The sequence below is a fragment of the Balaenoptera acutorostrata genome, chromosome 8 (genome assembly GCF_949987535.1).
Source record: "Balaenoptera acutorostrata chromosome 8, mBalAcu1.1, whole genome shotgun sequence".
Classification (NCBI taxonomy): domain Eukaryota; kingdom Metazoa; phylum Chordata; class Mammalia; order Artiodactyla; family Balaenopteridae; genus Balaenoptera; species Balaenoptera acutorostrata.
In genome coordinates this window covers 116,152,720-116,167,211 of record NC_080071.1, presented here as the reverse complement: position 1 = coordinate 116,167,211, position 14,492 = coordinate 116,152,720, and the positions used below count along the sequence as shown (strand labels likewise).

The 14,492-nt window shown below is 35.4% G+C and overlaps 1 protein-coding gene and 1 non-coding gene across 5 annotated transcripts in view; one reads left to right on the top strand and one right to left on the bottom strand.

Moving 5' to 3' along the window:
- ZRANB3 (zinc finger RANBP2-type containing 3) overlaps positions 1-14,492 on the top strand; it is a 278,621-nt gene that overhangs the window by 145,033 nt on the left and 119,096 nt on the right. For all 4 annotated transcript variants that reach the window (XM_057551841.1, XM_057551839.1, XM_057551840.1 and 1 more), the window contains 3 exons: positions 5,273-5,451; positions 8,400-8,631; positions 13,558-13,643. In XM_057551841.1, the coding sequence (XP_057407824.1) occupies positions 5,273-5,451; positions 8,400-8,631; positions 13,558-13,643 (497 nt within the window). The remainder of the gene's footprint in view (positions 1-5,272; positions 5,452-8,399; positions 8,632-13,557; positions 13,644-14,492) is intronic.
- On the bottom strand, positions 997-1,109 carry LOC114239113 (small nucleolar RNA SNORA67). Its single transcript, XR_003624302.1, has one exon. It is a non-coding gene; the product is annotated as a small nucleolar RNA SNORA67 (small nucleolar RNA).

The window sequence follows — 14,492 nt, the reverse complement described above, 5'->3', positions numbered from 1 at the left end:
TTTTTTAGGTGAATTCTCCAACCAGGGTAGGGTATTATCTTCAGATAATTCAGATACCTGAATCAGGTATGCAGATTCAGAAATTCATTCTTTTCAGTGATTCCAAGTTAATCAGATTCTGAGATTTTTCATTCAGGCTAACAAAACTCAAGGAAAACTTTTCATTTAGCTCATAATGCCTGCTTATTGATGTATACTGAGGAATGGCTTTCCTTGGCTGTTGTCACCCTAAAGAGGCAGAATGGACTCTTTCACCCAAAATTTTGTTCAGATGTCCAGCATGATGATGCCACAGAGATGTCAATAGGATGTGAAAAAGTTTATTTACTCACATACTGCTTTCCAGGGAGAGCAGGGTAGGCTCCTAAGCAGGTATGAAAATGGCTTGAGAAAACAAGGAAAGGAGACTGGCTTGGTTTTTTTTACTGGGTTTAGTGCTGCTGTGGACATCGCCATGCATGTATAGTTTTGAATTAGAGTTTTCTCCAGTTATATGCCGTGGAGTGAGATTGCTGCGTCACATGGTAACTCTATTTTTAGTTTTTTTTTTGCCTCAAAAAGTGACATTTATTCAAAGAAAAAAAAAAAAGACAAGATGTCCATCCCTTGACTCCCTTCCCTCCCCCCTCCTGCTGCTCCTCAGCGCCCCCCAAGGATTGAGCCCTGGCTGGGGCTAGGTAGCAGGACAGCCCCTCTCAGATGAGGTCAGCAACACTGAGGGGCATCTCCTCAATGGAGGTGTTGTAGAAGGTCTCAATGTCTCGAAGAGTCCTCTTGTCTTCTTCTGTCACCATGTTAATAGCCACACCCTTACGGCCAAAACATCCACCTCGACCGATTCTGTGGATGTAGTTTTCCCTGTTGGTGGGGAGGTCATAGTTGATGACTAAGGAAACCTGCTGCACATCGATGCCTCTGGCCTACGTCCAGAAAGAAGGCAGCTTCAGTGTATGAATGAGAGGACACCGTAAGTCTATCCAGAAGAGACTTAAGCATACATGTAGGCAGCCAAAGGAAGGCAAGGAAACAAACATCCCCTCTCCCCAGAAACCTGAGGCGTGCCAGATTTTATTCCAAGTTGCTACTTTCCTGAAGAGGGGCACTAGCAGGCTATTTTTAGTTTTTAAAGGAGACTCCATACTGTTTTCCATAGTGGCTGCACTAATTTATATTCCCACCAGCAGTGTAGGAGGGTTCTTTTTTCTCCACACCCTCTCTAGCATTTACTATTTGTAGGCTTTTTGGTGATGGCCTTTCTGACTAGTGTGAGGTGATATCTCATTGTAATTTTGATTTGTGTTTTTCCAATAATTAGTGATGTTGAGCATCTTTTCATGTGTCTGTTGGCCATCTGTTTGTCTTCTTTGGAGAAATGTCTAATTAGATCTTCCACCCATTTTTTGATTTGGTTGTTTGTTTTTTTGATATTGAGCTGTATGAGCTGTTTGTATATTTTGGAAATTAATCCCTTGTCGGTCACATCATTTGCAAATATTTTCTCCCATTCTGTGGGTTGTCTTTTCGTTTCGTTTATGGTTTCCTTTGCTGTGCAAAAACTTTTAAGTTTAATCAGGTCACGTTTATTTATTTTTGCTTTTGTTTCCATTACTCTAGGAGACAGATCCAAAAAAATACTGCTGCAGTTTATGTCAAAGAGTGTCCTGCCTGTTTTCCTCTGATAAGAGTTTTATAGTATCTGGAAAGACCGACATCCTTGATCTCAGTAGCAGACAATATTAGGAAATTTTGGAAACTGGTTCATCAGTGGGTGCCTGGCAGGCCAACACAGAACACTGTTAGTCACACTAAGTGAAGTGCACCAAAGTCCAGGTAGGCAGGTGATTGGCACTAAGTAAATTTAGCAACAAGCAAAAGGTAAGGACCTGGTGATAGAATCTGAGTCCCAGAGAAAGAATCCTATTTCCCAGGATATTAGGGAAGCAAAACAGACCCCTATGTCTAGAGAAATTGAAATTAGGAAAATGAGTGATGAAACCATGGAAGGAAGCAAAACCAGGGACTCACAACTAGTGCGCAGGTTCGTGGTATGGTCCACACACACAGAATAAGGCCGTGGCTCAGTTCCTGGAACTGTGCTCATGGTCAGAGTTGTTGCAGGAAAGAAGCAGCACTAATGATCTCAAGCCAGGTGATGATCTGTAATTCTTAAATTTCTACTGCCTTGGAACTAACTTGGTCCCAGAATTTTGTTTAAGTGGTTTCAGCTCTGAGGATTGGCAGGTTTTGAGGACAAGGAAACATATCAGTCATTATACTTTACATTGGTGCATAATTACTCTTTGGTTTGGATTTACAAAACTAAGTTATATGAAAGCTTGTTCTTTTCTCTTAGGGCTAAGATTTACCACTAGGTGAATCTTAAATTTGACTCTGTAGGCCTAAAGGTTGGGTTGTGTGCTACTTCTTGGAAAAAGATATAGAATATTAAGGTGTTAAATTATTTAATTTTATAATAAAATATGTAGGGTGCTTTGTGTATGTGTGTGTGCATGTGTGTGTCAGTTCCTAAGTTACCTTAACCCGTTACCAAGCCCTGCCTAACTTATCCTCAATTTTATTCTTAAAATACTAGGTAGAAAAAAATGTTTTATCTTCACCTGCATCTTGTTTCAACGCTGAAAGCTTTTAGACTTTGTTTTGACTCTGTACTTGAATGTTATGCCTCAAAACTTTGAAATGGTAACTAAAAATATAATTGCTCTTGGACTAAAAACTTTTCAGTTACCTTCCTCCCTTTTGTGAAAAATCGTAAACAACTTTCCTGTGCTTTGGTCTTGCCTGTCCCAGAGAATTTAAAGTCCTTGATTTTTATTTAGTCATCCATTCACTCATACCTTCAAATAATGTCTGAGCACTTACTATATGCCAGGTCAGAAACAGAATCACTTCCTGCATTCCATTTACCATGTTTCCATAATGGAAGCTTGCTAAAAGTCCACAACTTTATTTTTCTCTTTTCTTCTTTCATTTCACTCAGCATTTAAAACTTATTTTAAATTGTTTTATGTTTCTGTCTTTTTTCTCCTTGAATAGTCTGGTAAGCAAGGTCTATGTCTTTTAGTCTTTCTCATGGTTCATAATAGTAACTACTTTTTTTGAAAGTCAGGATTATTGAGGTATAATTCACCCTTTTAGGTAAATTCACTTTTTTTTAAATTTAAGTATGGTTGATTTACAATGTGTTAGTTTCATGCACACAGCAAAGTGATTCAGTTGTACATATACTTATGTATATGTATATATCCATTCTTTTTCAGATTCTTTTCCATTATAGGTTATTATAAAATATTGAATATAGTTCCCTGTGCTATACAATAGGTCCTTGTTGTTTATCTGTTTTATATTTAGTAGTGTGTATCTGCTACTCCCAAACTCCTAATTTATCCCTCCCTCCTAAATTCACCTTTCTTAGTGTACAATTCCATGAGTTCTGCCCAATGCAGGCATGTAACTGCCACCACAAGATACAGAACGGTTCAGTCAGTCCCAAAATCTTCTTGCATGCTGCTGTCCTCCTCCCACCCCACGGCCCCTGGTGTGCTTTCTGTACCTGTTGTTTCGTCTTTTCCAGAATGACATAAAAATGGAATCATGTAGTACCTAGTTTTGGGGTCTGACTTCTTTCACTTAGCAAAATGCATTTGAGATTTTTTTTTTATTAGAGTATAGTTGCTTTACAATATTGTGTTAGTTTATACTGTACAGCCAAGTGAATCAGCTATACGTATACATCTATCCCCTCTTTTTTGGATTTCCTTCTCATTTAGGTCACCACAGAGCATTGAGTAGAGTTCCCTGTGTTATACAGTAGGTTCTCATTAGTTATCTATTGTATTTTATTTTTTAAAAGGAACAAACACTATTTATTTATTTATTTAATAAAATTATTTTATTTTATTTATTTTTGGCTGTGTTGGGTCTTCATTGCTGCACGCAGGCTTTCTCTAGTTGCAGCAAGCGGGGGTTACTCTTTGTGGTGGAGCGTGGGCTTCTCATTGCAGTGGCTTCTCTTTGTTGCAGAGCACGGGCTCTAGGCGTGCTGGCTTCAGTAGTTGTGGCATGTGGGCTCAGTAGTTGTGGCTTACGAGCTCTAGAGCGCAGGCTCAGTAGCGGCACACGGGCTTAGTTGCACCATGGCATGTGGGATCTTTCCGGACCAAGTATCGAACCCGTGTCCCCTGCACTGGCAGGCAGATTCTTAACCACTGTGCCACCAGGGAAGTTCTCTATTTTATACATAGTATCAGTAGTGCATGTATGTTAATCCCAATCTCCCAATTCATCCCACCCCCCCGCCTTCCCTCTTGGTATCCATACGTTTGTTCTCTACATCTGTGTCTCTATTTCTGCTTTGTAAATAAGATTGTCTATATCAGTTTTATTCCTTTTTTATTGCTAAATGGTATTGCACTGTATAGATTTACCACAATTTTTATTCATGCACCAGTTGAAGCACGTCTGGGTTGTCTCCAGTTTCTGGCTATTATGAACAAAACCACTATAGACATTCATTTAGTAACCAGTTTTTAAATGGGGACAGCTTAGAGATCGGGCAGTGTGATATAACTGAAAACAATCGAGACAGCAGTGACGTGGGCTTTCATACTACTTTTTCATCCAGTTAACTGTGAACTTCAACAAATAATTTAACCTCTCTGTACTTACTTCTGTTGTAAAATGTGCATGATTTAGGACTTATTCTAACTTTAAAGTTACATGATATTGTGCTTTATAGGTAAAGTATTTACTCTTGTGTTCTCCAAGAGGAGAATTATACATGGTCACATACATCTTTGTAAAATTAAGTTGTATGAAATCAGTATAACTAATTTTTTTGATATTTGAAATTGAAGTATAGTTGACTTACAATGTTGTGTTAATTTCTGCTATATAGGAAAGTGATTCAGTTACATATATATATATTCTTTTTATATTTTCTTCCATTACAGTTTTATTATAGGATATTGAATATAGTTCCCTGTGCTATACAGTAGAACCATGTTGTTTGAAACCAGTGTAACTAATATTTTAAATTAGTGGTCCTTTTGTCTCTAAGTTCAATCACAAATGACTTGAAAATAATATAATTTTCTTAATAAATTTTAAATGTCATGATAATCTTGAGCTCTTTATTAACTATGTAATCCAGATGATTTTACATTGGAAAATTATTTTGATAATACTTTTAAATAAAATATTTGATAAACATTTTCTTTCAAAATATTTTATCATTTATTTATTTTTAATTTAGATGGGTCTAGGAAAGACAATTCAGGCAATTGGCATCGCTTACTTCTATAAGGAGGAATGGCCTCTTTTAATAGTGGTCCCTTCATCTCTGAGGTACCCTTGGACAGAAGAAATAGAGAAATGGATCCCAGAGCTGGGTCCAGAAGAAATCAATGTTATCCAGAATAAAACTGATGTTGGGTAAGAACAACTTTTTAATCTTTAAGAAAAGAAAAGCACTCCTGTGTATATTTAGCATATAGCCATGTTTGGACTGAGATTGTCACAGTATTTAGAATGAAGAGAGTAATATGGCGAATTTTATTTTACACTTTAAAATATGAATTATTTATCTAAAACCCAACTGTGTATTTGATGTCATAAGCTCCTTTATGGTATATTTTTAAAGTAAGTGTAAAGTATACATGCTTTAAAAATATATGAATATACCTATGCTGTATATACCTTAAATTTACTTTAAGCAAACTATTTTAGGGTTGAAAAACAAATTTTACAACTTTTCAAGGATTAACTTGAAGATTTTGAGCTTTTATTATCAGCAACTATGGCTGGTTTTGCTTTCTAAGTTGTTAGTATGCAAGTTTTATGTATAACTGAAAAGTAATGTTAGGCAATTTTTCTTTTTTATTATTTTAATTTATAATTTTAATATTTTCTGTATTGAAAATATTTGTTTTGTGATTATTTGAAGTCCTTACTCTAAAAATCAATCATAGTATAGCTACTATATTTTTCTCCTTTTGTTTTCTAGCCATTGGAAAAAACCAATCAATTTGAATAAACCAATCAATTTGAATATTAATAATTTATTACACTGAGTTTCTGGGTGAATCATGCAAATTATCATGCTCTCAGAAGTTCAAAATTACCAATTTCTCATCCACAAATAAACAGCGATGTATCTACTAGAAATAAATGTTAATACTTAGATTTTTTTGCACGTGTGTGGTAGTATTCTACTATATTGTATTCTCTAAGATTGTTAACATAAAGAGTGTTTGTAGAAATAAAGGTGGCCTTTGTGAATGTGGAAGGAGGACCCAGATAAAATAGATGGAAGCCTTTTTCTCTTTCAACCTTGGAACTCTAATTCAATGAATATGTCTTCCTGGGCCGAAGAAAATTTAGACACTATTTGCATGGTCAAAATAAAATGTATGCAATAATTATAAATTTTCTCTCTTACAATAAAACTGCATAAAATTTAAAACAAGAATTTAGAGAATGTAGAATTTATTAAGGCCTTTATAGTCATTTTCTGTAGGCTATCCCTTTTTAAAAGTTAAATTTAAGTATTTTTAAAATATTTCTCCTCTATCATTTTTTTTTTTTAATTTTATTTATTTATTTATTTATTTATTTATTTATTTTTGGCTGTGCTGGGTCTTCGGTTCGTGCGAGGGCTTTCTCTAGTTGTGGCAAGTGGGGGCCACTCTTCATCGCGGTGCGGGGACCGCTCTTCATCGCGGTGCACGGGCCTTTCTCCATCGCGGCCCCTCCCGTTGCGGGGCACAGGCTCCAGACGCGCAGGCTCAGCAGCTGTGGCTCACGGGCCCAGCTGCTCCGTGGCATGTGGGATCTTCCCAGACCAGGGCTCGAACCCGTGTCTCCTGCATTAGCAGGCAGATTCTCAACCACTGCGCCACCAGGGAAGCCCTCCTCTATCATTTTTAATAGCATTTAGGTCTTCTAATTTTTATTGTTATTTTGGAAATATACTCCTGTGATTAAAGAGTGGCTAGTATTTTTATTTGAATAATAGTTGAGATATGTTTGATAGTACTACAACCCCACAGTGTAACTTTTCTGCAGGACGTTAGCTAAGGGCAGGAAAACTTACCCAATGTCTTCCAGGTGCTTAAAGAAAACAGCTTTAGGTATATAGCAACATGTGGCAACATGTATTTACTGCAAATACATATACCTCCTTTTGTCATGCCAGTTATGCCTGGACTGTCCACTAGTCAAGACGTGGCAGGGTAGCAGCTACAGTGACCTTTGAAGCCCTTGTCTTCTGTATATTGCTCTTAGTATATCTAAGTTAGTGATATTAACCCTAAACTTTTCTTCTGCAGCTTTTTCTGGTATTTGAGTACAGTAGTAAATTCTTAAGACTCTATATTAAGTAGATTTATCCAGGAATTAAATGCAGTTGTCCTTAAGAAAAAAAATGCATGTTAGTACTGGCTCTTCAGGAGATCTGACTTTTCTGTTAGAGAGTAGAGAACTGCAGAAGACTGACACTGTCATGTGTTTTCCACTGGTGATACAGAAAACACAAAAGTGATATGTTTTATTGTTAATGCATTTATTTGTCTAATTATTTCATTCTACAAACTCATTGGGAGCGTAGCACTGTACATACAAAGATGAAGAAGACACATTTCCTGTCCTCAGCCCATCTTATGATATAATAAGGGAAATAAATACATAAATGAATAATTTCATTACAGTTTGATAAAGAATATTATAGATACGTGAATTATAGAGATAGTCCAAAAGATCAGAGATAACTTTAGCCCAATGTGTCTCTGTGTGAGGTGGTACCCTCCTCCTCTTTTCCCCACACTCTATCACCCCAGGGCCAGGGCCTCACTTGTTATCAAAGTGATAAGGACTCTATTGGCCTTTAATGGCAGGGTTCAAGAATGTGAAATGCCCTGAAGTGTTCTGGACAGACCTGTAATACTAAGTATCATCTTGCTCGAAATCACAATAGCACCTCAGCTGAAAAACACTGCTATCCTGTTTGTGGGAAGGCTTCATTGAATAGTTAACTGATCTTTGAGTATCTACTTTTTTTAATGCATGATTCTAGATGCATGGAAGCAAATATTCTCAGAAAGTAATGTACATATCCTAGTAAAATGTGGCTACCTGGATGTCAAAATATTCCAAAGACCATTTAACCAAAAATTTGGTTTTGTTAACCAAATTTTAAATTTGGATTCTGATTTGTCATATTTGAAGATGGTAAAATCTTAAGAGATACTGGGTTTCAGCGGTAGTACCATCTCTTCTGATGTTTCCTCTTATTTCTCCCCTGTATTTCTTCCCAAAGAAATGTATTTTTTTATGATAAATTGGTTACTAAAATATTTTTAAAGTACATGGATTTTCTTTTCTAGGAGAATATCGACCAGCAAAGTGACAGTTCTGGGTTATGGTCTTTTAACCACAGATGCGGAGACTTTGATAGATGCACTGGATAATCAGAACTTCAAAGTAGTTATTGTAGATGAATCACACTACATGAAGTCCAGAAATGCAACTCGCAGCAGGATTTTATTGCCAGTAGTACAGAAAGCCAAACGAGCCATTCTTCTTACAGGAACTCCAGCACTGGGAAGACCTGAAGAGGTATTAAAATCCTTATACTTTGGGCTTTCAAAAAAGAATTGAATCAATCACTGTTTTTTACAGTTTTTGATTTTAAATTAGATGCCTCAAATGCCATAAGAGCACGTTGGGAAATTCTAGATATCTATTTATAGTTAAATATATCTTTTACCATGACTGTTTTTATCTGTTTACATGTGAACCATAGCTGTGCTTGTAGGTATATATAAAAAATAGTTTTTACCTTTATTATAAGATTTTCATATTTAGTACACATTTATAATATTCTTCACACTTGTGTTCTTATGGTTCTTCTATGGTCTCAATTTTCATTTATCTAGTCTATTTTACATTATAAGCTCCTTATGACTGGTGTTGAATCTACTTTGTATCTTTTATACTGTGTTACATAATTTCTCTCTGTTCCTCTTTTGCTTCAAAATCCACATTTCGGAAGGTAGACGAAAATAGAACTTATATGAAGACCAGATAGGGTATCCACTTTGAATGGAGGGATAAGGCATTTGTTTGATTCCCTATTTAGCTTTTACAACTCTAAGAGGCAGATGGGGTATGGAAGGCTGAGAGGAAGAAATGAAGGGTGAAACACTCTAAGGGTCAGTGTAGCCTAGGGAAGCACTGTCTATTAAGGTACACTTAGTCATAGAAAAAAAATATGAGCCTATTGTCTGGTAGGGTTGTTGTAAGAAATAAAGAAAATACTGCTTCGAAAGTACCTTGTCCTGTGCCATAGTAAGCACTCAACTAAGGGTGTCCATTGTTATTTTTGATTCTTAAGCCAACCCTGAGAAACAGCTATTGCATCGCATCTCTACTAGTATTACCAAGGCTCTGCTTTTGTTCTCCACCCTGGGAGTCTTCTGAAATACACATAACAGTACATAGACTGTGATGGTAAAATTCTCAATTTTACCTTTTATATTTTTGCTCTGGATACTCACTGGAAGTGGGAGAGTGGACCCCAAGTAATATACTTACATTCCAAAATTATGTCACTGAATAATGGGGTTTATTATGTCTTAATAAAAAATACATAAAATGTATCATTTAAGAAGGAGAATATATAAAAGATATATATTTTTTAAATGATAGTAGTAAGATGAATACTCACTTACTGATTACCTACCGTAAGAAAGAGAGCCCTGACAATACAGTAGTGGCCCTTGTGCCCCATGTGATGACATGCCAGTACCTTCACTCCTCACCCAGGACAGCCACTGTTCAAAGCAAGGGTAATTCCTGGTTTTGTGGATCACGATGGTTATACAAATTGGGGATGTTTGGGACTCTTTAAGAAAAAACTATAAAATTACAAGTTCTAAATTAGGAGTTCTGAAACTGGTATGAGTCCCCCAACTTTGTTTTTCTTTTTCAAGATGATTTTGGATATTCTGGGTCCCTTGAATTTCCGTATGATTTTTTTTTGTAGAACTTGGCATTTTTTGCAGAGAATCCAGCTTAGATTTTCATAGGTATTGTGTTGAACCTGCAGATCACTTTGGAGTGTATTGCCATGTTAACATAACAGTATTAAGTCTTCAAATCCATGAACATGAGATATCTTTCAATTTATTTAGGATTTAATTGTTTTCCAACAGTGCTTTGTAGTTTTAACAGGATAAGTCCTATGCTTCTTTTGTTAAATATTTTATTCTTTTTGATACTGTTGTCAATAGAATTGTTTTCTTAATTTCATTTGTAGAATGTTCATTGCAAGTGTAGAAATACAATTGATTTTTATGTATTGATCATGTATCCTGAAACCTTGCTGAACTCATTTATTTCTAATAGTTTTTAGTGGACTCCTTAGGATTTTCTGTAGACAGGATCATACATACGTTGCTTAATTGCCCTGGCTAGAACTTCCAGTGCAATTTTGAATGGAAATGGCAAGTATGGGCATCTTTATTTTGTTCCTAATCTTAGGAGGAAAGCCCTCAGTCTTTCACCTTTAAGTATTACCTGTGGTTTTTTGTAAATTTCCTTTATCAGTTAAGTTCCTTTCTACCTCTTGTTTATTGAGTGTTTAACCGTGAAAGGATATTGAGTTTGTCAAATGCTTTTTCTGCATTTATTGAGGTACTCATATTTTTTTTGTCCTTTATTCTTTTGATAGGGTGTATTATAATCATTGATTTTCAGATGTTAAACCAACCTTGCATTCTAAGATAAATCTCACTTGGTCATGATATATAATCCTTTCATATGTTGCTAGATTCAGTCTGCTAATATTTTGTTGATGATTATTGTGTATATTCATAAGAGATAATTGATTTGTAGTTTTTTTTAAATTATATCTTGGTCCAGTTTTGTTATTAAGGTAATACTGGCCTCAAAGAATGAGATGGAAAGTGTTCCTTCATCTTCTATTTTTTAGAAGAGTTTGCAAAACATTGGTATTACTTCTTTTTTAAATATTTGGTGAATTCGATGGTGAAGCTATATGGGCCTGAACTTTTCTTTGTGAGTCGATTTAGGTTAACAACTCATTCTCTTCATTGAATAATGTCCATTCAGATTGTTTCTTTTTGAGTCAGTTTTGGTACTTTGTGTCTTTTTAGGAATTTGTTCATTTCATCTAAGTTATCTAATATATTGGCATACTGTTGTTCTTAGAATTCCCTTATAATTTTTTGTATTTCTGTGAGGTTGATAGTGATGTCCCCTCTTTCATTCCTGATTTTAGTAATTTGAGCCATCTCTCTTTTTTTCTCGGTCGTTGGAGCTAAAGCTTTGTCAATTTTGTTGATCTCTCCAAGAACCAACTTGTGGTCTCATTGATTTATTTCTCTGTTGTTTTCCATTCTCTATTTTGTTCATTTCCATTCTAATCTTTGTTATATTATTCCTTCTGTTTGTTTTGGGTATAGTTTGCTCTTCTTTCCAGTGTCTTAAGGTTAAAAATTAGATTATTAATTTGAGAGCATTCTTCTTTTTTAATACAGACATATACAGATATAAATTTTCCTCTAAGCACTGCTTTCATCGCATCTTATTTTTGGTATGTTATCTCCTCAGATTCATTTATTGCAAAGTCTTATCTAATTTCTAAATAATTTCCCTTGTGATTTCTTTTTTGAACAATTTGTTATTTAGGAGTATGTTGTCATATAAAAAGGATGTAAAGCAACAAAGCCACTTTGGAAAACACTTTGACAGTTCCTTAATAAATTAAAAACCAAATTACTATAGTACCTAGCAATTCCATTCCTAGGTATATACCCAAGAGAATTGAATATACAGCTGTTCATAGTAGCATTATTCATGATATCCCAAAAGTGGAAAAAAGCCATTGTCCATAACTGCTGAATGGATAAACAAAATGCAGCCATAAAAGGAGTAAAATACTAATATACTCTACAACATGGGTGAACTTTGAAGACATTATGCTAAGTGAAAGCCAGACACAAAGGCTACATATTTTTTGGTTCTATTCCTATGAAATCTCCAAAATAGGCAAATTCTTGGAGATGGAAATATATTAGTGGTTGCCAAGACTGGAAGAGAGGGGGAATGGGAAATGGCTAGTAATGGGTATAGATTTTATTTTTGGAGTGATAAAAATGTTCCAGAATTGGATAGTGGTGATCGAGGTACTTATTTTTTTTTAATATGTATTTGTTTGTTTGTTTGTTTATATCTGCGTTGGGTCTTCATTGCTGTGCACAGACTTTCTCTAGTTGCGGCGAGTGGGGGCTACTCTTCGTTGCGGTGCACGGACTTCTCATTGTGGTAGCTTCTCTTGTTGCGGAGCACGGGCTCTAGGCACGTGGGCTTCAGTAGTTGTGGCACGCGGGCTCAGTAGTTGTGACTCGCAGGCTCTAGAGTGCAGACTCAGTAGCTGTGGTGCACGGACCTAGTTGCTCCGCGGCATGTAGGATCCTCCCGGACCACGGCTTGAACCCGTGTCCCCTGCATTGGCAGGCAGACTCCTAACCACTGCGCCAGCAGGGAAGTCTCTGGGGCACATATTGAACATACTAAAAGCCACTGAATTTACACTTTAAAAGTGTGAACAGTAAAAGTGGTGTATGAATTTATATCTCAATAAAGCTGTTGTTTTTAAAAAACATATTAACAGTGAGACACTACTATGTGCATTCTATTAAAGTTATAAAAATGAAAAGATTTTATGATACTATTGATGGGAGTATAAATTGGGACCATCTTTTTACAGTGCAGCATAGTAACATCTATCATTTTAAAAAACATATATCTTAAACCCACCTGTTTCATTTCTAAAAATGTACCCTATAAACCCATCTAATATACATGCAGATGGGGGATGGGAGGATGGATGGATGGATGGATGGATAGAGAGATGACTGATAGATGTAGATGTAGATACATATAGCTACACCTACATATATTTACATATTTGCACTCATACACACAGACTTACACCAAGTTATTAATTTTTATAACTGCATAAAAGCTAGAAACAGCCTATATGTCCATTATCAGGAGACCTTTAAAATATTTTCCAGTACGTCTACATAATAAAGAGTTGCTATGCAGCCTTTAAGCAGTATTTATTATTATTATTATTGTTATACATTGCTTATATAATTTTTAAAACTAAGTAAAATTAGGTATATATGTACTTTAATGATGTCTAAGACATGTTTTGGGGGACAGAATTTGAGTTGTGTATGTTACATGATCCTCTTCATGTGAATAGAAGAGAATATACAAATACGCATATATAGGCATACAAAATATAGAAATGTATATTGAAGAAAAGGATAGGAGTTATTCCTGAAAATAGGATAGCATGGATGGGTGGATGGAGGGGAGGGAGGAGCCTTGATGAAAAAGAGATAGATTTTCTTTTCTACTTTTTACTATTTCATTAACTGGATTTATCGTAGTAACTAATTTACATGAAAATATTACAACATATTGAGAACACTTGTATTGTTACAGCTTTTTATGCAGATTGAAGCTCTCTTTCCACAAAAATTTGGAACATGGACTGACTATGCCAAAAGATACTGTAATGCACATGTCAGGTAAGACAAACTATTTTCTATAAGTTTTAATCCTCACATATTTACCATGAACATTAAGCTCTGTTAGTTATTCTTTGTTCCAGTGTTTTTCAAGCTTGTGGTAGTTATGGAATAATTTGAAGTAAAATCTTGGGTGGATGACCCATATATAAAATAAGTAAAAGGAGTAGATAATGGCAGTTTGTCTTTCTTTATTTTTTACCTTTCAAGTATTTCATTTTTAAAATTATTTATTTTTATTGACTAGATGGATGTGCCCATTGCACAAAAATGAAAAGTAAGTGCCCATTCCACCTGTGTCTCCCAGTTAAACATTCTCTTCTGGAGAAGGAGTATCCTTCTGGAGATACTTTATGCATGAAAAAGCACATGTGGTTATGTGTGTATAATGTTATTTCATTTTATTTCTACATATATAGTATTGTAATGTACACACTGTTCTACAGTTTGCTGTCTTCACCTACTTTGTATTGGAGATCCTTGCATATCAGTTACTAGAAGAGCTTTGACCTTCTTTTTAAATGCTGCATGTATTCTGTTCAGATGCCCTATAATTGATTTATGCAGTGTACTATTAATAGACATTTCTTTGTGGTATATAGCTGTTGCATACAGTGCAGCAGTGAATATCCTTGCACGTGTTGAGAGGTAGTATATTATAGTGTCAAAGAGCATGTAAAACTAGAGCTAGACCACCTGTGTTTTATTTTCATATTCAATGCCTACCAGATGTTTCATTTTAGGAAAATAAGTTTACCTCTCTATCCCTTAATTTCTTCAGCTCTAAAAACAGAATAATTATTCCTTCCTCAGAGTTATTATGAGACTTAAATTAGCTTATACTTATAA